The 24056-nt window shown below is 40.2% G+C and overlaps 1 protein-coding gene and 2 long non-coding RNA genes across 5 annotated transcripts in view; 2 read left to right on the top strand and 1 right to left on the bottom strand.

The window, feature by feature from the left end:
- Positions 1-24056, bottom strand: part of TOP1 (DNA topoisomerase I) — an 86310-nt gene that overhangs the window by 7952 nt on the left and 54302 nt on the right. Inside the window, exons 9-16 of one of the 2 annotated variants that reach the window (XM_067708139.1) lie at positions 20045-20160; positions 16643-16764; positions 15594-15716; positions 13646-13833; positions 13241-13385; positions 2304-2447; positions 1176-1361; positions 26-94 (exon numbers count right to left, since the gene is read on the bottom strand). In XM_067708139.1, coding sequence (XP_067564240.1) covers positions 26-94; positions 1176-1361; positions 2304-2447; positions 13241-13385; positions 13646-13833; positions 15594-15716; positions 16643-16764; positions 20045-20160 — 1093 coding nt within the window. Of the gene's footprint in view, positions 1-25; positions 95-1175; positions 1362-2303; positions 2448-13240; positions 13386-13645; positions 13834-15593; positions 15717-16642; positions 16765-16982; positions 17460-20044; positions 20161-24056 lie in introns of those variants that run through there. The other variant, XM_067708140.1, reaches the window with a different exon arrangement.
- LOC137207839 (uncharacterized) overlaps positions 1-24056 on the top strand; it is a 94683-nt gene that overhangs the window by 17736 nt on the left and 52891 nt on the right. Inside the window, exon 4 of one of the 2 annotated variants that reach the window (XR_010935319.1) lies at positions 6648-11711. The exons of the other annotated variant lie outside the window; for it this stretch is intronic. This is a non-coding gene — a long non-coding RNA (uncharacterized lncRNA). Of the gene's footprint in view, positions 1-6647; positions 11712-24056 lie in introns of those variants that run through there. 2 annotated transcript variants of the gene reach the window in all.
- On the top strand, positions 2443-4461 carry LOC137207840 (uncharacterized). Its single transcript, XR_010935320.1, has 2 exons — positions 2443-3902; positions 3990-4461. It is a non-coding gene; the product is annotated as an uncharacterized lncRNA (long non-coding RNA).

Here is a 24056-nt window from a genome sequence, read left to right as displayed (position 1 = left end):
AACCCAGTGCAGTTTACCCACTCACATTGAGTCTATCAAAAAGATCATCCTCAGGCTGTTTGTTCTCCATAAATAGTTGTAAGTTCTTAAAAACCTAAAAGAAATAAGCAGAGCCTAATTATTATTATTTTTGAAACCTCTACTTTGGAAATAACTGCAACTTAAAACTTGCAAACAAACCAACCAACCCCACAGAGCACAAAGAAACACCCATATCCTTAACCCAGATCCACCTACCATTAATATTTTACCTCATTTCCTATTTGTGCAGTGCACACGTACACTCATTTCCTTTCCACATTTATGTGTGTATATACACAATTATTCGTTTGGAACCATTTCTGGGTACTTACATAATTATGGCCCTTTACCCTTGAATACTTCAGTGTGTTTCCTAAGAATAGAGATATTCCCTTATATACACACAGTACTTCTCAGCTTTATAAATTTATACTGACACATTTTTATCCAATCTATTGTCCATATTCCAATTTTGTCAGCTGACCCAATGATGTTCTTTACCTCCCCAGTATGGAATCCAACCTAAACTCAAATATTACATTTAACTGTCAGATCTCTTTAGCTTTGTTTAATCTGAAACATTTCCACAGCCAGCAAAACCTAATTACTGATGAAACATCAGACTGCTGAAGGGCTGGACTACTGGGGTACTGCACTCTGTAAGGTCTCCAGTTCAAGCCCAGTACTTCTGGCGGACCGTGGTGCTGCAGCACCCTCTTCAGCTATGGGCTCAGAGATCTGGGGACTCAAGGGCTACCTTTTTGCTGAATGAGGAGTTGGGGGAAAGTTGAGCAATGCTACGAAAATGACAAATTTGCAACATGACCAGGGAATACTGAAGTGTGGTTAGATCATTAAAACAGTGTGATGGGATAAACCTAATGTGCAGTTCATTGTGAGGGCCAACTCTCTATAGCATTCTCTGTTGAATGCTGCCACAGGAGATGGCCCCTCATTCCAGTAAAGTAGCATGGGGTGAGGGGCAGGGACTAAAAGGAGGTACACAGGACACCAAACAATACCTCTCCACTCTCTTTCAAGCCATTTCTTCTAGTGTTCAGCAAAGCACAGAGCACAGAAAAAGCACTCAACAAATGCTTGTTGAATGAATGAAAGAAAAAACAGGCCAGGGAGCTCAGGCCACATTAACTTACTCGTTTCTCAACGGGGACTTTGTTATAGTATCTGATTGAGTCCTTTCCCAGGAAGTCAAACTCTACCACGTATTCCTGACCATCCAACTCTGGGTGCAGATTGATGTGCTCCACACGAAGTGAGCAGCAACCCACAGTGTCCGCTGTTTCTCCTTCCTCCTTCTCATTGCCTGCTCGTAGAGCAAGCTGCCCAGGGATGAGAGAATGGAAAAAAAAAAAAAAAGGTAAGCATGAATGAAGAAACGTCAACATCACAGGCTCTGTAGGAAACCAAAACCAGAAGCCTCCCAATTCTCTTCAGGGACAGAGCATCAGTTTGCAAGGCCTGGGAATTCCGGATCTGCATTGTTGCTTCTTCCCTTATAAAATGAAGTGTGGATCGTCAAGGGATATTAAACTTTCCCAGAAATCTAAGCTTCTGTTTACTCTTGTCCTTTCAAATGGGGATAGAGGAAAGAACATATTTTAAACTCTCAGCAATCAGACTCAAAAAGCTAGTCTCGTAATTTTGCTTAATTTTTAAGACAATAAGAACTTGTGTTAAAATAAATACACTCAGTGCAAAACCGGGGAAAATAAGAAATCTTTTTCTTCCAAAAGAGTGCTGAGAAACTGATCTTCAAAGCACTGACTTCTAAACTGTAGTTGTGATACATTGGCAGATTATTTAACCAATTTTAAGGATTATAACCATCCTGTTTAAAAACAAGAAAGAGTAAAAGACATCTGAATTCACTGCTCATAGAAAGGCTAAGCATTATTTTGTGCAACATTTGTTTCAGTTACACACAAACATATTTATGTGTTGGGTTGTGATATAAAATAAAATTTGGGGGGGTGGTGCATTGTCAGAAAGAGTTTGAAAGTGTCAGTATTTCTGGCACATTCAGATTCATGAAGATCCTCCTATTAGGCAGACTGTATCTAGACAGCATCAGACACTGAACACCTCTCTCTCCACTTCTACCTTCCTTACTGGACCAGAGATCAGGTGAGCAGGACCACAGATGTCTGGGCTATCACTACCTCTCCAGCAGTACTTATAGCACAGGGCCTGGAGGAGTAAATGCTTCCCACATCTTCGTTAAGATGAACATGGTAGACGACGTGACGGGAAGATGCTCTCACCTTGTCGATGAAGTACAGAGCTACAGCTCTCTGCCGGACTTTCATCTCTTTGGACTTCCAGTCTTCCCGGTACTGGTTCCGGATCTTGTCCACACACTTCTTCAGCCGCCGAGCAGTCTCATATTTCTGCCAGTCTTTCTCACCCTGCAAAAGACCCAGCGCCAAAGGTGGATTGCTTAGGGACGGTGGAGTAAAGACAGACACTGAATATCCAAGTTCAGAGCTCTGAACCAAAGAGAAGGAACTTGAGCTTCAGTTAAGCAAGGCATATACCTGATGAGAACTCACGCTGTCCCATTTCCCTGACAAGCAGAACTGGCTCTTGTCTGATTGCTAAGAAAGCCTCTGGCTTTCATTTTGTGAAATGTTTATGTTCTTAAGAAAAGCCCACATGACATGTCCCCCAAATTAACTTCTGTCAACACAAAGGGTATAAACATCCCTATTCCCACATCAGCATCACAGCTTTGCTGCTGAATCTGTGACCCAACAACAGTTTTCTGCTAGGACTGAATTTCATTAAATTCAAGACAATCATTCACAATTTGATGGAACTGTCAAGGAAGCAGAACCAAAGATAACAACATGTAATTACTAAGGAACACAGTGACTTCCAGGAACAGCTATAATTATTCACCATTTTCTAACTTCTGCATTTAAAAGTATTCTTAATGAGACTGAGGGAAACAGTGTTATTGGGAAGACATTTTTTTAACAGAGCTTTTAGTGGCAGGTTTAAAAATTGATTCTAAAGCCAATGAAAGGTTTTAAAAAGGGTGTGAAAAGACAATCTAATCAACAGTGATGGAAAAAGATTTCTGTTACCTTGTTGAATGAAAAAAGGTTCACAAGCAAGGACTGATAATAATGTCAAGTGAGAAAGGAAAGGAAGGAAAATAAAGAAAATCCAAGAAATCCAAAAGGGCCAGGGAATATTACAAGGCCTGAAACAGACTATATGACATGAACACAGGGAAAGAATTTGAAAACTCAAGAATCTCGGCTCTTAGTTCCCCCAGCCAACAACCGAAGAGAGTTGCAGTGATTTCTACCTATGACATAGACATGTGGTCTTTGAGGCATAAGAACTGCAGTCAAGGTACCTGGCCTTCTGAGCACGCAGGTGTGTGGGGCACATGGAGCAAGAAATGTCTTCTGGGGCTTCCCTGGTGGCACAGTGGTTAAGAACCCACCTGTCAATGCAGGGGACACGGGTTTGAGCCCTGGTCCGGGAAGATCCCACGTGCCGCGGAGCAACTAAGCCGGTGCGCCACAACTACTGAGCCAGTACTCTAGAGCCCACGAGCCACAACTACTGAGCCTGCAAGCCTACAGCCCGTGCTCCGCAACAAGAGAAGCCACCACGATGAGAAGCCCGTGCACCACAACGAAGAGTAGCCCCTACTCGCCGCAACTAGAGAAAGCCCATGCACAGCAAAGAAGACTCAAGGAAGAGAGAGAGAGGGAGAGAAAGAAAGGGAGAAAGGGAAGGGAAGAAGAAAGAAAGAAACGTCTTCTGCTTCTAGCTCCTAACATTCAGAAATGAAAGCTATGCTAATGAGTCATCAGCACTCTCCCACAACTGTGTGTGGACTAGTTGTATATGCTTGTTTGGCTACAAAACAAGAGGCTCAGTAACTACCTGGTGTTGTGGGTGGGTGGTTTAGTAGTTGAGTGATACAGGAGAAATATCCAAGTTCTATATACTGTCAATGGGAAGCTGAAAACTTCTCTCTGGTTTTTCTAAGTACATTCTGACATTTAAGAGGGCAAATAGGACTTCCCTGATGGCACAGTAGTTAAGAATCTTCCTGCCGATGCAGGGGACACGGGTTTGATCTCTGGTCTGGGAAGATCCCACATGCTGCGGAGCAACTAAGTCCGTGTGCCACAACTGCTGAGTCCGTGTGCCATAACTACTGAAGCCTGCATGCCCTAGAGCCCGCACTCCACAAGAAGAGAAGCCACTGAAATGAGAAGTCCGTGCACCGCAACGAAGAGTAGCTCCTGCTCACCGCAACTAGAGAAAAGCCCGTGGGCAGCAACAAAGACCCAATGCAATCAAAAAAAAAAAGCAATTACACATCTTAAAAAAGGAAAAAAACGAGGGCAAATAAGAAAAAAGTGCGGTAGAAACTTTCCTCATGTAAGTAATAAATCTCAAGTCAGTAATAAATCTCCCTGACAATCATTCTTATATACACACACACAAAAGACGGGACACGAAAGGCTCATCTTCAACAGTACAGTCTCCAGCTCAGAAGTGAGCTCTCTCCCATCATTCTGATACACACAGGCCTACCAAAACCTGAGTCTGAGTCTTCGAAGTCCAGTAGGGTTACACTTGCTCATTCCTTAGTCATACCAGTGAAACAAAGTTTAGAAAACCTAACAAGTAAGTCATTCACGGGATAACCACAAGACCAGATTTTCTTCACAGGTTGGCTAGGCTCCTGGCACAAGGATCCAGGATTCTCTCAAATAAGGACACAGAGATGGGGGTGGTGGGAAGAGCCACCTTGTCTAGGTCTAAAAGGAGAGGGCTGGCCTCTAAGAAGTATGCATATCCCTGTGCCCTTCAGTTTCCCTAAACAGAATCCAGAGAGTGAACAGCAATCTGAACCCCACACATACATAATTTAAACAAAAGACAATAAACTGGCCCTATGTGTTTATACTATGTTTAAAAATAAAATCCAACCAGCTTTCCATACATGCCCATTCTTAAATATGTTTGTCTTATTATTGATTTGTAGAGTTCTTTATAGATTCAAATTCTTTTCAGATAAAAGTAGTATTTTTCCTTCCAATAATTCCTATTCAACCTTTCACTCTGAGTAAATCTTCTAAAAAGATTTTACGTTATGCAGATTTAAGTATACAGTTAGATCAGTTTTGACCATCCGTAACCCATGTAACCTACACCCCATCAAGTTAGAGAATATTTCTGTCATTCCAGAAAGTTCCCTTATGACCCTTCCCAGTTGATCACCAACCAAGCAACCACTGATCTTTTAATCTGATTTCTATTATCATAGATTAGCTTTGACTAATCTAGAATATTATTTAAGTGGAATCATAAAGTTTAGATTCTCATGTCTGGCTGCTCAATGTGTTTTAAAGATTCATCCATGTTGTTGTATTTATCAGCAGTTCACTCCTTTTACCTTGCTGGTATATTCCATGACTATCTCTAATGTGTCTGACTATACTACACTGTGTTTATTCTGATGATGGACCCCTGGGATGTTTCCAGTTTTAGACTAGCATAAATATAGCATTATGAACATTGTTGTATAGGTCTTTTTGTGGACATATGTTTTCATTTTATTTGCAGCAAAATTACCTAGAACTGGAATTAGTATCTTATTGTGGTTTAAATCTGCATTCCACTGATAACTGGTGATGCTGAGTACTCTTTCATGTGCTTTTTTACTGGCCAATCCTCTACCTTCTAAAGCATCTGTCTGTCTTTTGCTCTTTTTTATGGGGATGTTTTTTCTTTTTTATTATTGAGGGATAGGAATTCTTTGTATATTTGAGATACAAGTCTTTTGTCAGATATACATGTTGCAAATGTTTTCTCCCAGTCTGTTACTTGTATATTTATTATCTTAGCAGTGTCCTGTGTTGAACATAAGTTTTTATTTTTAATAAAGTCCACTGTATCAACTGCTTATTGTTAGTGTTTATTTTGTGTCCTAAGAAATCTAAGGTAATGAAGATGTTCTACCATGATTATCATCTAGAAGCTTTAATGTTCTAGCTCTTACACTTAAAAATTTAGAACTGTATACTAAGAAGTCAGGTTCAGAATGTAATTTTTTAAAAAATAAGCACGTCTTATTTTCTCCTTCTAATAAAACTCACCAAAATCAGAGCTTCCCAAAACTAGCAAGTTTTACAAAGACATTTTCCTTCAATCCAGCCCTGTAATCCCAGATGGTTACATTTAAAAGGTTGTAGACACATACATCTTTGAAACCCCTAGGTCCTAAAGAGAGAAAAAATAGAAGTGGGTATTTGGCACTGAGAATATCTTAGTATGATTGAATGCAATGTGATAGCAACAGTGATACTGAAGGTTGCTGTACTTCATTTAAAAGAAAAATGATAAATTTTGTTCATAAAGCTAAGGCTGGTTTGAGAGTCTTACTTTTACTAAGGCCTACTTCCCCAGGTTACAAGACCAGATAATGCTTGGCAGGGGTTGGACTTAGCAGTTGAGAACTTACTATAAGCAGTCCTTTTGCAACCTCTCGATCCATGGTTTTTCTGGGATCAGAGAGTTTTGTTGAAAACACAGGTTCCAGAAAGCTGACCGTCATTTCCCTGCTATTTCAGATTATACGGGCACCAGGTACAGAGTGGAAAAGGAAGGGAATGGAAACACTTGCAAGAAGATGTCTGTATAACGGGAATCCTGGGTGGAAAAGCGGAACAAACCAAGATGAGTATATAAAGATGTGAATGAGCTCAGGACAATCTTTTCAGTAACTGGAGCATGTGTTACTGTGGCTCTCAGAAGTCCTGATCCTTTCAATGACCTGGGAGACCAGAAGTAGTGTAATGCTGGCTATGACCACAAGCAGACCAATCCAAGTTTCTAGAAAGGGGGCAAGGACAGGGTACATCAAAGGGACACATTTCAGCTGTGCTTTTTTACCCCTGACTAACCAAATTTTTTAAATTGTCAAAAATCTGTAAGTCATATCATGCTTGAGTTAAATTTTTTGAAGGAGCAGAGATGGAGCAGAAAGGTGTAACAGTATTACATGCAAGAAGTGAATGAGCAAAATATAGATACAAGAGCAAGCAAAGAATCTCAGGAGAAATCCCTGGAGGCTGAGCAGAAAGGTGTACAGCAGAGCCCCATGATGGTGGCAGCCTCCCATAAACTGGACCTAAAGTCCTCCATGAAGTAAAACCACCAGTTACCACCCTTCACCCTCTATGACAAAAACTTACTCTTCACAGACTTTTGGGTCAGATCAGGTCAATGAATTCATGCTTTAATCATCACTGTACTCCAAACATGTAGCAATGAAAGTGCTCCATGCAAGAAGGGGCAACCTGAAACCAGGGGCTGTGTTAGCATGGGCTGAGCTGGGTTAGAAGACTCGCTCCAAGACAGGAGGTATGAGCAGAGAAGTGGAGAGCAAAGAGGAGGAAAAGGGAATGATACACAGACAAAAACTACTTCCCGTTCAAAAGGGTTTACAAACAAATTCCAAAATATATGAGGAAAATGGGTTAGAAGAACTGCCAACAAGATAATTAGTACATGAATTCACTTCAGGTAACATTTTAAAGAACAAAGACTTTCAAGAGAAAAAAATATATATAACATCTACTAAAAAGGACAAAAGAATGATAAAATAAGCACATGTCTTAAATGAAATGAAATGAGGTAAATATGAAATAAAAATAATTAGAAATCCTGAAAACAAAAATAATAATTGAAACAAATTATAGGTGGGATAAACTTTAGATTGGATATAATCAAAAAGAGAATTAGTGAACAGAAGTAAGTCTCCAGAACTCCCCTGAAAATGAAGACCAGACCTAAAGAGACAAATAAATGAGAGGAATGGCCTAGAAGCTATGGAAGAAATAATGGCCGAGAGTTTTCTAGAATAAAAATGCTTTTGTCCTCAAATTGAAAGTCTAGTCTGAGTATCTTTAAAAATATATGTATATTTAGATACACCACAGATCGCCAATAATAAAGATGCATCTTTACTGGAGAAAAGACAGATCATAAGAACGAAGATAAAGAAACTTTCCGATAAAAGAAGAATTTGCCACCTATGGAAACTCACTAAATAAATGATAAAGGATGTATTTCAACAAGTAAACCCAGAGAGAAGGTACTGAGTACAGAAATTAATCAAGTATTTGACTGTGACAATAGCTGACTAGTGAGAAGTTAAGGTTTCATGGATGATTGTTTTTTTAAAAATATAAAAATAGTGTCACTATATAGAAACTCCAAAAAGACACAGACACTTTAAGAGTTCAGCAATGTTGCCAGATAGAAGATCAATATTAAAAAAATCAACAGCATTACCACTCCAGTAACAACAAACAAAAATGTAACAACGAAAAATACTTATTCAATAGCACAAAAAACTATAAGGTCTCTAAGAAAAGTTTAAAAAAATGTGTAATACCTCTATGGAGAAAATTACAAGACAATATTGAAGGGTATATTCAAAGATATGAATTAATAGAGAGGTATAACATGTTCATGGATTGGAAGATTCAGTAAAATAATCTCAATATTTTCTCCCTATTAATCTATAATTTCAATGCAATCTTATAAGAAAAGTCTCAATCGTCTTCATTAGAACTTGACAAATTTATCTCAGAATTAATGTGGAACAGCAGAGAGCCAAGACAATTTTGAAGAATGAGACGAAGGAAACTTGTCCGACTCAATAGTAAGAGTTTATAAAGCTACAGTAGTTGAGACAGTATGCTACTGATGAAGAAACAGACAAATGAAACAGGACAGAGAGCCCAGAACAATATGACATATGTGTACAAATGTGATACATGACAGAGGGGTAACACAACTAAATTGTTCTGGGACAACTGGTTATGCATTTGGGAAAAATACATTAGATCTCAACCTCACACCATACACAAAAATACATTCTAGTGGATCAAAGATCCAAATATAAAAAGCAAAATCTTAGAAACATATGGAAAAAAGAGAAACTTGTGCTCAATGTTGGGAGGATGGTGGTGATGTAAACTCGTTCAAGTACTTTAGAGAACAATTTGGAAATATCTAATAAAGAATTTTTAAGGGACATTTTCGTCTGTATACACAAGGAAAATGTGTTTATGCCAGCACTATTTATATTAGCTAATGACTGTAAACCCGAAGTGTCTCTTGACAAGAGAACAGATAATTTTTTTTTTTGCGGTACGCGGGCCTCTCACTGTTGTGGCCTCTCCCTTTGCGGAGCACAGGCTCCGGACGCGCAGGCTCTGGACGCGCAGGCTCCGCGGCCATGGCTCATGGGCCCAGCCACTCTGCAGCATGTGGGATCTTTCGGGACCGGGGCAAGAACCCATGTCCCCTGCATCAGCAGGCGGACTCCCAACCACTGCGCCACCAGGGAAGCCCCAGATAATTTTTTATATAATAGAATACCATGTAGCAAATAAAATGGATAAATTAGAAATGTATATCAAGATAATAAAATCTCAACACCAAAGCTGGGTGAAATAAGTTGCAGAACGATCTCAATAACATATCTAATTTAAAATCAAACCTTGTAAAACAATACTACATATTGTTCATGCACACATAATACACTGTAAAAATACAAAAATACACACAAGAATGAAAACATTAAATTCAATATAGTATTCTCTAGGGAAAGAGATGAATGGTACCTAGTGGGCTTCAAGCTATGGTTTTCAGAATACTTTTTATGAAATGAAGCAACTGAAATAGGACATGGCGTTAAGGTTTGACACAGCCAGATGGTAGGTATATAAGTGTTCATTATTTCTATTCTTGTATATTTGAAATATTTCATTGAAAATAAAATCCCTGTTACTTGTATCTTTCTATTTTTTATCTAAAAAGAGAATGCTTCTCCTGCTGGCAGTGCAGTTAAAAAACCATTTAACATGCTGTCAAAACCTCGACCTCTGAAGATCTGTTCTGCTGAGTGGGACATAACCGAGGAGGACTGACAGAAAGCTTAAGAAATCACATTTATTTTCCCCTCAACAGTACCACTTGCCAAAGCTTTAACCATTTTTCATGACTCAGGATCCCAACCCCAGTTGCTAGAGTGAGCCACTCTGTCCTGGGTATAAGGTTCTAGGCAGGGCCTACATCTAGGTGGCTTTCTAGGTTTACTACCATAACCATCACTCAGAAACCTGCACAAATCCTTACAGTGCACAGCAGTTATCTGGATATTGTCTGAATAAAAATTGGCTGGCTCTCTGCCCTTGAGGAGCTCCACCAGCTTGTCTAACGAGTCTCTTAACCCTCAGAGACTCTCCTACTATCGACTCTAATCCTGCCTGTAGACCACACATGTATTTGGCATCTATTCCCCTCTCTCGACCCCCACTGCCATCATCTTGTCTAGGTCATTGCCATTTCTTGCCTGGAGTACTGTAACAACCTCCTACTGGTCTCCCTACTTCCTGTCTGTGTCCAATCCAGTCTCCACAGAGCAGCAGTCAGAATGATCAGTTATATCACAGGTTACTAAAACACAAATCGCATTATTCCCCTCTTTAAAACCCAGTGGCTTCCTACTGGATTTGGATAATAGACAAAATTTTAGGGACTTCCCTGGCGATCCACCGGTTAAGACTTTGCCTTTCAATGCAGGGGGTTGTGGGTTCTATCCCTGCTCGGGGAGTTAAGATCCCACATGCCTCGTGGCCAAAAAACCAAAATATAAAACCAGAAGCAAGGGCTTCCCTGGTGGCGCAGTGGTTAAGAATCTGCCTGCCAATGCAGGGGACAGGGGTTCAATCCCTGGTCCCGGAAGATCCCACATGCCACAGAGCAGCTAAGCCCATGTGCCAGAACTACTGAGCCGGTGCTCTAGAGCCCGCGAGCCACAACTACTGAAGCCCGCGTGCCACAACTACTGAAGCCCACGCACCTAGGGCCTGTGCTCCACAACAAGAGAAGCCACCGCAATGAGAAGCCCGCACACCGCAACGAAGAGTAGCCCCCGCTCCCCGCAACGAGAAAAAGCCAGTGTGAGGCAACGAAGACCCAACGCAGCCAAAAATAAATAAATAATTAAAAAACAGAAACAAAAAACAGAAGCAATACTGTAACAAAATTCTATACGGACTTTAAAAATGGTCCACATTAAAAAAAAAAAAAACTTAAAATTTTTTTTAAGGAAGAGTCTGAAGATCTAGCCTGCATTCCTCTCTCCAGTCTCCTCTCATCATGCCTCTTTCTTGCTCATTATACTCCAATTACGGTGTTCACCTTTCAGTCCTCAAGAACACGCAGCTCCTTCTTACCTCAGGGATTTCAAAAGGCTATTTTCTTTGGAATGCCCATTCCCCTGTCCTTTCCATGGATAAATCCTATTCATTCTGTAAGTCTCATCTTAAATATAACTTTCTCAGAAAGGCGTTTCCTAAACCCCAGAAGCCAGATCAGGTGCCCTGGCATACTCTCAAATAGGTACCCTGTATCCTTTGCAGCATGTACAACAGTTTGTATTTATTGATTTGATTATGTGTAATGCCTGTAAATCTTGCTCAAGTCGGGTTATGCTCAAGACACTCCTCTGTTCCAAGCCAGTGGTTCTCCATCAAATGCAGAACATGGTCTAGTCGCTTTAGCATGGCATTTAAGGCTGGCAACAGTTTGGCCTCTCAGAGATTAAATTTATCTGTAAAACGATGGCATTAGTTCATGTCTGGTGTGGTTACTAACAGAATCAAATGTCAACTTATGTGAAAATACTTTAACAGTAATCTAAAATCTTTTATTTTGATAAATTTTTTTTATGTGGTAGAACACACATAATATAAAATTTACCATTAGTGACAGCTAGCACATTCACAATGTTGTGCAACCATCACTTGACAATTCTTTGTTACTCCTTTTCACACTCCTCGTCTCTGTCCATAATGACACATTTCTCTGTTTTAAATGCCTCTCTTTTAAGACCTAACTGTAACAAAATTTCCTTCATAAAGTTGTTTCTAATCTCTCTAACTGCTGGGAATAACTACTCCATTTATCTGAAGCATTCAACATTTACCTTTCCAATACAATCGACTTCTTATCCGATTTGCCCAGCAGCCCGTAAGTTCCTTGAGGGCTAAAATCATTGTTTATCCACCTTGGTAGCCCTATGGCTTGGTGGTATTTCAGAAGAGGAATACAACATGTTTCTTTAAATGACTTGACTTTTACTTGCCACAGGGGTTCTCTTTCTGATTTTATACTTACTCTAAACTAAAAACAGTGACGTTTTCCAATTACACTGAAGAAAATATATACATGGGTATTTTTCATTAGGACACAGGACTATAAGCTAGAAAATGTGCGTTTAGTCTTGAAAAGACACACAGCCTTTTGAGCTGTGGCTTTCAAATCTTAACGTGTTTAATAAACTATAAACCAAGATTAAGAGGGTCTTTAGCCTCAGTCCCCTGCATGTAAACAGTCAGTCTATATAGAACTAATTCCTTGACTGTTTTCCTGCGGAGTCCATCTCTCTTTTAAGTTGCCGTTCACATTTCCATAGTATGTCTGAGGGACTTGCCCAAGCAGGGTATGCCTAGCAGGCTAACAAGAACTGACTGCCCTTCCAAGACAGTTTCCTCCTGTCAGTAGCAGCATCAATAAGCAGCAGCACATGGGTACTCAACAGTTTATGATATGCTTTCACATACATTATCCCACTTGGTCCTGGTGGAATCTACCCAGATGAAACCTTAGGAAGACAGAGTATGTAAGACTCTAGATTTTACAACCTCTTTCTGGATTCAGAGTAATTACATTCCCTTCTTCAGAGCCAAGGAAGGTGAGGAAGAGAACTAGCTGTAGAAGCCAATACACATTTACCACGTTCTTCATTGCACTCTGACCTCTGGACAGTAAACAATGTGAAGGCAAGGACTGTGTCCACCTTGTTTACCAACACAATTCCTAGCACCATGCATACACTGTGCCAGGCTCATACTGGGATTTCAGTTAATATTTGTGAATTAATAAATAAGAATACAATGTGATGTAAAAAATGGATACATCTTAGGGACATCACCAGATAATGCTAATTATGAAATTACCTTCTATTTATGGGGATGTTTTTCAATTTGTCAAAGTGATTCTAGAGGCTGAAAACATTAGATTTCAACAAAAAGACAGAGATTATCAGCCCCACTAACTGGTGCAGCTCTCAGCTACCCCTTACCTTGATTCGTGAGCTAGGATTCAGCATGATGTATTTAATAGAACCTTGGATGTTCTCTGTCCAGGAGACTAGCCAAGTAACCTTGTTATCATGTCGGACCTCTTTCCACTTATGACCTGGAGGAGGAGAAGGAACCTTGGCATCTCTGGAAATAAAGCGAGAGCAGTGAGGTGAGAAGTAATGAGCAATTTCACCTTTCATAACCTGAAGTGGGCAAATCTGCTGAGCATATATTTCCACGTTTCCTCCTCACCAGTCAATACGTGATAAACACTTAGAGATCTATACATAGAAATACCATGCTGCTCCCAAACAGTCCTCTGTAATGTAGGAAAAACTCCCAACTACCAAGAACAAAGGAAGCCCTCCACTTCCATTTCCGGCCAAAGGATGAACTGTGCTCACTTGCTACAGTTGATGATTATATCCTCAGGCATGATCCGTCTCTTCAGCATGCCCATCTTGGGGTGGTTGCCACGGCCACGGAAAAGCCCAGGAGGTTCTATCTTGAAGTTGGCAATCCTCTCTCTGTGGTTATCCATAATACAGAAGCCATATTCTTTCAGTAATTTTTCATTCTCCTCTTTGATTTTCTGGAAGATGGTAAGGAAGTACTCAAAAGGGATTCAAATTACTGTGCTCAACTCATACATTCTTAGCTCTTGTGGGAGGACAGGTCAAGGTAGAGAAAAGTCTAAAAATCACTAAGAAACAAATTCAGATAAAGGAAAACCTAAGAGATTTTTTTTTGGCCGCACGGGCCCCCTATAGTGGAAGTGCAGAGTCCTAACCACTGGACTGCCAGGGAATTCCCAGAAGACCAAAGAGATTTTTCAAGCTTAAATACAATAAAATTCCCATGTGAACAGTATTTCACGTGGGTTTTCAAGTGCAAAGAAACCTGTTATGGATTCTTTCCTAGTACATGCGTACATATATTTTATACTGTGATCCTTGCTCCAAAGATGGAATGATTTGGAGCCTCCCTACCCTCTGCTGACTCTTCCTTCATATTATACTCAGCAATTCAATTTAAGTAAGTCCTGCTGCCTTGTATGTAGATAAAAATCCACAACTTGCTGGCAACAGGTGTCCTTGACAAGGCTCTGACATGGTGTTACTTAAAAAACCTCCCCAGGGACGTCCCTGGCAGTCCAGTGGTTAAGACTTGTGCTCCCAATGCAGGGGGCCCAGGTTCGATACCTGGTCAGGGAACCAGATCCTGCATGCCGCAACTAAAAGATCCTGCATGCCGCAATGAAGATCCTGCACGTGGCAACAAAGATCCCGCGTGCCACAACTAAGACTCGGCTCAGCCAAATAAATAAATAAAACAAATACATAAATATTAAAAAAAAAAAAACCCAAAACAAACCCTCCCTAAAGTGGTTTTTAATTTGAAAAACACCCCTGAAGTGAAAAATAAACCAAATTTCACTAATTGGGAATACTGGAGAAAAGACTAAGCTGAGACTAAAAAGCCTGGTGCAGGGACCATTCTTATGATCCCTATAGTAACTCCTAATTTTTTAAACTGAAGGTCAAATAGGCACCCTCAAACAATGAGTTACATAAAGACAATGGCCTAAATTATATAAACATGCAAGTTTAATATACTGAAACTACAAGGCCTTGAAGTGCAAAGAATTCCTTAAACTCCTTAACTCCTAGCCCTCTGATTCTAGATAGAAAATGTTTTAGGCTTGAGGGCCATACAGTCTCTGCTGTAATTACTCAACTCTGCCACTGTTGCATGAAAGCAACCATAGATAATAGGTAAACAAGCAGATGTGGCATGTTCCAATAAAACTTTTCTACAATAACAAGCAGCCTATCTATAGCTTGCCTACCAGTATTCTAGAAGAAAGTGACATCCCAGCTGGATACTAGAAAGATCCTTCAGGAATGAGGTTGGCCACGGCTAGAAGACGAATGAGCATGCCTAGATTCCAGAGTAAAATACGTCAAAGGAGAGTGTGTGTGTGTGTGTGTGTGTGTACACATGGCCAATATGATTTTATCTGTCTTAAATCCCTAACATCCAGGAGCCACTGTGGGTCAAATCTGCCCATCCTTAAATACTGTATTATTGGAGCTACTGGCTGGTTTTTAGATCAACAGAACACCAGGGTTCTCATACTGAGCCATTAAACATAGTGCTTATTCACAATTTTCAGTCTATATAAAACCCTTAAGAAATTCTAGACTTCACTAGGCTGAGAATCCTACATCTTTAGTATAGAGCCATGTGAAATCATTAAAGTCAAAACTGTTTTGTAAGAAACAAGAAGAAAATTAGATAAACTGATCACTATTCTAAAATTCTCCAGAGGTTTAAGAAATTCTGCAGTACCAGTTTCTCTTCCTTGCTCATCTGCTTCCGAGCTTCTGTCTGGGCTTTGAAATACTGGCTCATCTGGGTAAAATCACATTTGGTGAGGTTGGTGATAACATTCTTCTCTTCATTGGTCATTTCCTAGTTAAAAGAAAAGGGGGAGACAGAAGAAGAAGAAGGTAAATAAACTAAAAAGCCCTCTGGTTTTTCTGCAGTTACAGCAAAGCATCATGTTTTCAGTCAAAGGGTATCTGGCGATGTAGTCAATCTAAACTTGTGAGTTTTGAAAAAAAAGGAACACGTTTCTTACTTCATTCTATTATAAATATGTATTCAATAGAAGAACATTCAAAATAACTTAACACTGAAAAGGGTAACACTCTTATGTAGCTTCTCGTACTCCTTGGCACACTGCCACAACCCCCTAAGCATATGAGTACTACAGCTGGGGAAACATGAATACACATCGTTCATTTTAGTAATGGGAGAAATATTCCCACATTCATTCTCTCCTAGAAACATCCTTGCTCTACTCACTTATTAAATCTTACTTCTAGAGCTATTCAGAAGGTAAACTTCAGCTCAGCCTCTGTTCATATTATCCACATTGAGAATAAGGAAATTGTTTAAAATCACGTAGGCAGATACAGGATAGATATGTGGTTTCAAGAGCAGAAAGTACCTAAAGCTAACAAGCATGAATCAAGAGGGAACAGCACAACATTAATGCATGTCTCTTTGCAACAGCAGACAGAGGGCAGTCCTGCAGAGGCAAACTTTGCTTTGCTCAGCTGGAGCTGAGGTTTTCTGTTTGGCCTAATCTGATAAACTACCCCCTACAGTCCTATGACAGCTGACAGGAAAGAAATATAGGTATTCTTGTTGGACAGAAAACCTATATAATACAGTAAATGAACAGAACCCCCTCTCCCAATTTTTTAATACAATAAAATTCATAAAACTCAAATTGTACATCAGGGAATTTTTTGTAGAATTACAATTTATTACTTAGTAGTTGATCAGTATTTTTGTAAGGTGCTAGGATATCAATATATAGGCTACAATACCTTTCTCCAGTCTTTAAAGAAATTTTTCCTAAATATTTCCTTAGTAGTATATTCATGGTCGAGCATTTTTGCAAAGAACGTAGCTACTTCTTCTGCTTTGGGGCTCAGCTTCATTACTTTACCTAGAGAAAAAAGTGGTTCCAAAAAATGAGGTGTAGTATTCATGTTCTGAGTATAAACACTGAGGCTCTGGAGACGTCTTCTTTAATAATGGTTTACCTTCCAAAGGTATGTATACAAAGGTCTGGTGACACGTGGTAACAACAATAACAACAAAGACAGTAGTATATTGATTTGTATCTACTTGTACGAATTCGCCTTCTCTGTATCAGATATTTACCTGGGTCATTCTCTGGAGACTATGCCAGTAAATTGTTCCCAGGAGCCTGCTCAGGACAGGGATGACCTGGGGGAGGCCCAGTCACGCTTCCTTTTCCTTTCAGCAAGCAGGGTCCTTTACACCTCTTCAATGGTTTTTAAAAATCAAATCCTCAGAGGGACTCCTGCCACTGCTAAGCTAAACAGCTTCTGTTCAAGAAGGGGAGGAAGGGATAGGGCAGGGAGTGGAAGAAAGGAATTGTGGGGAAAAGAAATAGGCATCTTTCTTCTTCAAAGTTAGGTGGGTGGAATATGAATTAAAAATATATATTCACAGCAGGCAAGCCCAGATATCCCATATGAAAAATCTAAGTAAGACATTCCTCTAGAACCTTGCTACTCAAAGTATAGTTCATGGACCAGCAGTATTGACATCACGTGGGAGTTTGTTAGAAGTGCAGCATCTCAGGCCCCACCCCAGACCTACTGACCAGAAAGTACATTTCAATGAGACCCCCAAGTGGCTTGTGTATACACTAGAGTTTGAGATGCCCTGGAACACAGGCATTATGAGGTTGCCTCTTTCAGGGAAACAGGGCTCATCCAGAACACAGGGATGACTGGGGTTCTTGGCATACATGTTTCTCCACTGCCTTACTATTACATAGGTACTAATAATTCACCAAGGATTTTCCCATTTATTACAGAAAACTAAAACTTAACCAGAAATCCATTCATTTCAAAACTTAGAAGACATCTCATCTCATGATGGTTAGAAAGTTATTATCCCTGATTGTAGGGTTGATACAGGGAATTGCAGCTCCAAACTGAAACTTTCTGGGTAGACAGAAAGAACCTGCTTGAAATTCATAATTTTAAAAGGCCAGCAGGTGGCGCGGCTTCCCCTCTCAACATTCCGGCTCCTTCCAAAGACGACACCTTGAGGAGGATAGGCTGGCTTTCAAGAGTTTCCTGCACTTCTTTAGAATTCCCCCACTCAAGTCGGAACCAGCGTTGCCAGTTAAGTGTAACGTGCTTCCAATATAAAGGAAACCATTAAGTCACTAAGAATAAAATAAAAGGCAAGAAAGAATGTAAACCGTTCTCGGGTATGTCTGGTATACTCTTTGGGAAATTTTACTGAATTCTGTTCCAATAGAGAACAATTTTGACGCCTCCTGTTTTAGATGAGCTGTCAAATGATGAAATGACAGCTCCCAGCAGTAGAAGGGTAGGAGGATGACTTAAAGGTTCCTGACAGTGGTAGTGCTTTGTAGAAAAGGCTGAGCTCCAGGAATAAGAAACTGCTGAGTCAGAGCTGAAAACTGGAGTTTCTTAGAGGCCATTCACTGCTTCAGCCAGTCCGTTCCCCACCTCCCTGGCAAGCGCTAAAGGAGTCTGAGAATTCTCTTCCCTAGAGAGCAGGCAGAACTGACAGTATCACTCTAGACTAGTAAGTCAAATACAATTTCTTGACTTACTGCAGTGTGGGACTTTACCTAATCAAAGGGAAGAGATCTGAGAAAGAGCAAATGAGAAAATGTGAGAGCCCTGGAGCTGGAGCTCCTATAAAGGACAACCAGGCAAGAATTCCCATCTTGGAAAGTAAGAGAAACCCAAAGGCTAAAGAAAGGAATCTAGCTTTCCTTCAAATCACTTTGGACCTCAGAGTTAGGCTTTACCAGTTGAGCGTTCTAAAGCTCTTGGTAAACCCATACTAGGGTTACAGAATACCTGAACTTTTATGATTATCTAAGGCTCTTTCTGTGCATTAGAGTTTTAGCTTTGAGTCACACTGAAGAGTCTCCAGGAATGACCCACTGTGAGGGCTGACAGCAGAACTCTGTACTCTTGTCCTGTGTTGTCCAGTCAACATAGGTCAGAATGTTTATCTGATGTAAGCATTTGTCACTGAGGCTATAAGGTCCTGCTAGATGGCACAGTCCATGAGATCAGGGATTTGTCAGTATTGTCGCTGCTGGGTCTTGGTGTCTGAATACAGGCACGCTGAATAAATACAGTTTAAAAAAACGAATTCCAGCTTGCCAAGTTTGACATGTTCCTCACTTGCAAGACCTGGCCTTTCAGTATAAACTACTACCCTTGACCTATAAGCATCCATGGCCTGAGGTCACTGCTCGTGGACACAGAGATATACCAGAACTCTGAGTGTTCACCACTGGTGCTTTTCAGCAGTCCTCCTGGCCCAGTGTTTCTCAAAGTTTGGTCAGCAGACCACTTGGTTCAGAAGCACCCAATATCACTCAACACCAATTAAATGGGCCCAGATCCTCTTGGTGAATCTAAAGCACATGAGAGTTTGAGGAATAATGCTCTAGCCATTTCTGGAGAAAACTCTTGGAATGAGGGAAATCAGCTGAGTATTACCATCTGCATACTGCTATATGCCAATAAGGGAGCATCAAAGACTACTCTCAAAATGTTCAACCCAAGGACAGAAATACCAGTGACAGTTAACAGACAATTCTGAGGGTTCTAAGAGAACTAGGCAGGATATTTCTTCAGAGCAGCTCATCAGACTTGACTGCATAAAGGGCAAAGGCATAGTGTTGTGCTGTGTAGAGTGATAGACACCTATTAGCCCTACCTAGATGTTGATGGCAGACTAATTAATCCTCAACCAAGTACTAAATACTATTTCTAGCAATGAGCAGCTTGTCAGCTTGCATTATGTCACTAAAATAAAATACTACCATTCAAGTCAGGCTTTTCCAGTAACTCTTACAAAGAGTAGCTCCTTAGAAGTGAAGTTCAGATAAAAACATTAGGCTTGTGGACCAAGTGCTGTGACCTATGTAGATGGACCTTTTTGGGACCATGTCTCAAAGGGAGACAAGGGAGATAAGACAGCCCCTTTCTCACGGCACTTTTTCAGCACCAAATGGGCCTTTTAAGAGTTATGTAAACACCTGAGGCCCTTTCCCCAAACCATACGATGACAATAAAACAAAATGAAACAAACAAAAAGGATTATACAGCACAAGATCCTTCCTCACTTTCTATTCCTAAATAGAAGCAGACTCTTTCCTTGGCCAAGAATTGGACAACCTTAGAACAACTCACCATCATAGTAAAACTTGACATTCTCTGGAAGAGGTTCATATGGTGGAGCAAATACAGGACCTTTATGTTCTAGGAATTTCCACTTGATGCCTTCAGGATAGCGCTCTTCTTCCCACCTTTAAAAGACAAAGTACAACCTCATTTAGTGATCACTTCACCTAATATAGAGATTATCACCTATTAAATGCCAAAATAATTATCTGCTCAACTGATTGGTGCTCTGGAATGACTCTCGGCCCCACATTCAAGGCCTGGGTCAAAAAAAGCCAGAATCCTTCACTTTGTAAAAGCCAATACTCACAACAAATATGATGGAATAATCAGGTGAATGGAGGAAAATACATTTCAGCAGTTTAGTCCAAAGATATTGAGTACATGAGATCATTATTCAGCAATAAGTAGGGGATATGGACATGGAAACAGCTGTTTTATCACAATGATATAACAGTAAGCCACAACGGTGTACATGACAGAGGTATTATTTATACAGCTGATACATAGGAAAAGGCCTCCTGGGAATGGAGATGCCAGGTGAAGGTGTAAGGGAAAACAACCCTTTGAGAAAGTACACAATGACTATCATCCCATGTAATAGTTCCCTAGTATCCTTCAAATACTCAGACCATATTAAAAACATCCCTATTATATCCAAAAAGTATTTTATAGACTAGGATACAATTAAGGACCACACACTGCAATTGGTTGATATGTCTCAAAGTCTTTCTTTCTCTAGAATTAGACAAACCTTCTCACCACCACCACCACCATTTTGTTTTTTAAAGAGTCAGTCAGTTGTCTTACAGATAGAATACTTTAAAACTTCACAGATTTTAATCTTTGGTATTCCTATCTTAAAATGAAAAGTCCTACAGTTCTACAGAATTATTCAGGAGGCCAGTTATGCATATTCTATTACTTCCTGTCATCTTCCAACGCCAATGTTTTAAAGTTCAGAAACATCAAATAAAAATTACATGCATCAAACACTGTGCTGTAACAATAGCATTACTATAAAACCAAGGTCAATATATATGGTCAAATAATTTTTGACAAGGGTGCTGATTATTAGGAAAATGTAAATCAAAACCATGAGATAGCACTCTCACCCACTAGGATAGCTATTCTTAAAAAACAAAAACAAACCAGAAATAACAAGTGTTGATAAGGATGTGGAGAAACTGGAACTCTTGTGCACTGCTGGTGGGAATGAAGCGGGTGCAGCTGTAGAAAACAATATGGCGGTTCTTCAAAAAGTTAAACATAGAATTACCATATGATCTAGAAACTTCACTCCTGGGAGTACACTCAAGAGGACTGAAAGCAGGCATTCAAACAAATATTTGTACACAAATGTTCACAGAAGCACTATTCACAACTTCCAAAAGGTAGAAACAACCTAAGCATCCATTAACAGATGAGTGGGTAAATAAAAAGTAGTCTATACATACAATGGAATATTACTCAGCCTGAAACAGGAAGAAAATTCTGACATGCTACAACATGAATGAACCTTGAGGACATTTTCTTAAGTAAAATAATCCAGCCACCAAAGGCCAGATATTGTGATTCCACTGATACAAGGTACCTAGATTAATCAAATTCACAGAGACAGAAAGCAGAATGGTAGTTACTGATGGCGAGAAAAGGGGGAATGAAGGAGGGTTATTGTTTAAAAAAGAGTTTCAGTTTTGCAAGGTGATGGGAATTCTGGAGACAGAAGGTGGTGGGGATCACTGCACAACAAAGTGAATGTATTATAATACCACTTAACTGCACACTTCCCCCAGAATCTTTTACTCTCCGAATCAGAGAAAATACGTATGTATGGATGGATGGATGTGTGTACGGAGGTGAGAGAAACTGCAAGAAGCCTATCTATAGCAGTCACAGAGTAACTGTATGGGGATCCAGAGCACCATGTTTTCCTTTATCCTAGAACTTGGTTCCATTCTTCTCATCAACTCCACTGTTTTGTTTTCGTTTTTTGGTTTTGGCTGCGCAGCACGGCTTGTGGGACCTTAGTTCCCTGACCAAGGATCAAACCTGGGCCTACAGCAGTGCAAGTGCAGAGTCCTAACTACTGGACCGCCAGGGAATTCCCAACTCCAGTGCTTTTTAATTAAGATTCCAACTTTTTATAATTCTTTCTATTCCGTCACATTCATCCTGAGGGCTCACGGTAACTTCTTAACCATTTAAGCAAATTAAGAGATGCACTCAACACTAAACCTCAGTTTAAACAGAAAGAAAGAACATAACCTATGACACATGCTGATATCATTGGATCAGCAACTACTACTATACAAATAAAAATAGTAGTGTTGGCCTTTTAAGGCCCCCATCAATGGTTCACCAACAAAGTTAAGAAAAACATGTACTTAATCACACTTAACACCATCAACAAACTCCCCAGTTTCTAGATATTCTCATGAAGAATCATCTGTTTAGAATAAACATGGGACTTATGTTCCAACAGGCCAACCCTGACACAAAAGTACACTCAACTCAAAGCAGCACTGAAACCCTATATAGCTACAACGAGTAACAGTTAAAAATAGGGGGAGCTGGGACTTCCCTGGTGGTGCAGTGGTTAAGAATCCTCCTGCCAATGCAGACGACATGGGTTCGAGCCCTGGTCCGGGAAGATCCCACATGCCACAGAGCAACTAAGCCCGTGTGCCACAACTACTGAGCCTGCATTCTACGGCCCACACGCCACAACTACTGAGCCTGTGTGCTGCAACTACTGAAGCCCACATGCTCTAGGGCCCATGTGCTGCAACTACTGAGCCCATGTGCTGCAACAACTGTAGCCCATGTGCCTACAGCCCGTGCTCCGCAACAAGAGAAGCCTGCACACCACAAATGAAGAGTAGCCTCAGCTCGCCGCAACTAGAGAAAGCAAGTGTGCAGCAGCGAAGACCCAATGCAGCCAAAAACAAACAATTAATTAAAAATAATAAAAAATAAAATAAATTTAAAATTTTTAAAAAATAGGGGGAGCTGGTTTTAATAGGTTTCTATGAATGAGCCTGAGCATTACTGCCACCACTTGTAACATTGTTTCTATGGAGAAAATGTGACACAGTAAAGAAACCCACAGGGATCCCGACCATTTTCCCATTCCCAAAATTACCAAAGAGGGAGAAAAGGCTCAAAGTTGGCTTGTTTTTTGGCAGGATGAACAAGTCTATGACTCTGGGGGGGAAGCGAAAGATCTACACATTTACCAAACTGGTAAAGGGTGTTAATTCTTTTAGTGAGATAGCAAGAGAGGTAGTAAAAATGAGAGTATCTGCCATTTAAGTTCACTGACTAGGCTCTCAGTGACAGTCACTGAGGACTTGACCACCGACTTCAGAGTCTAACAGGTAAGCCTACAGTGACAGCAGGAAAGGGCAAGCAATAGGTTAAGAGGCCAGTCATTCCTGTTCTCTACTTATAAAAACTTAACAGTGGTACCTTCAAGCATTGTGCTTAAGAATGCACACGATTTAACAACCAGACTTGAGAAAGGCATGCACTGGAGGCTGTAGCAAAGATTACTCAGCCCCAAACCTACCATCTTCAATGGTCCCACTTAAACCAAAACAAGAATAAAAACCATAGGTCACAAATCTCTCAGAATTAAAGTGTGGTAACACTGACAAGAATTTCAACCACAGAAGCAAAATCAGGCTATTAGACCCTTCAAGGATACCTAATTGCACACACAAAAGGCTGGACTAGAAAAAGAGTACATCTGCTTCCAGGCCCAATAAGAGCCAGGGCTCCAAAGGAAGGGGGAAGGCAGCAGAGAACCTGTGATGACAAAGAAAGTACCTTGTTCACTCAACAAACTTACTGAGCACCCTACCACAGGACCCAGAGACATAACAAACTGACGAATTACTAACTCACCACTCCCAATAATAACCCCTGATTTATAGAATCACTTAATTTCATCTTAAAAAAATTTTTTATTAAAGGTCATAAAAACCTTTCAAAATTCCATCACTAAAAACTTTGATTA

This window comes from Pseudorca crassidens, chromosome 15 (assembly GCF_039906515.1).
Source record: "Pseudorca crassidens isolate mPseCra1 chromosome 15, mPseCra1.hap1, whole genome shotgun sequence".
NCBI lineage: Eukaryota > Metazoa > Chordata > Mammalia > Artiodactyla > Delphinidae > Pseudorca > Pseudorca crassidens.
This window is presented reverse-complemented; position numbering and strand designations above follow the sequence as displayed.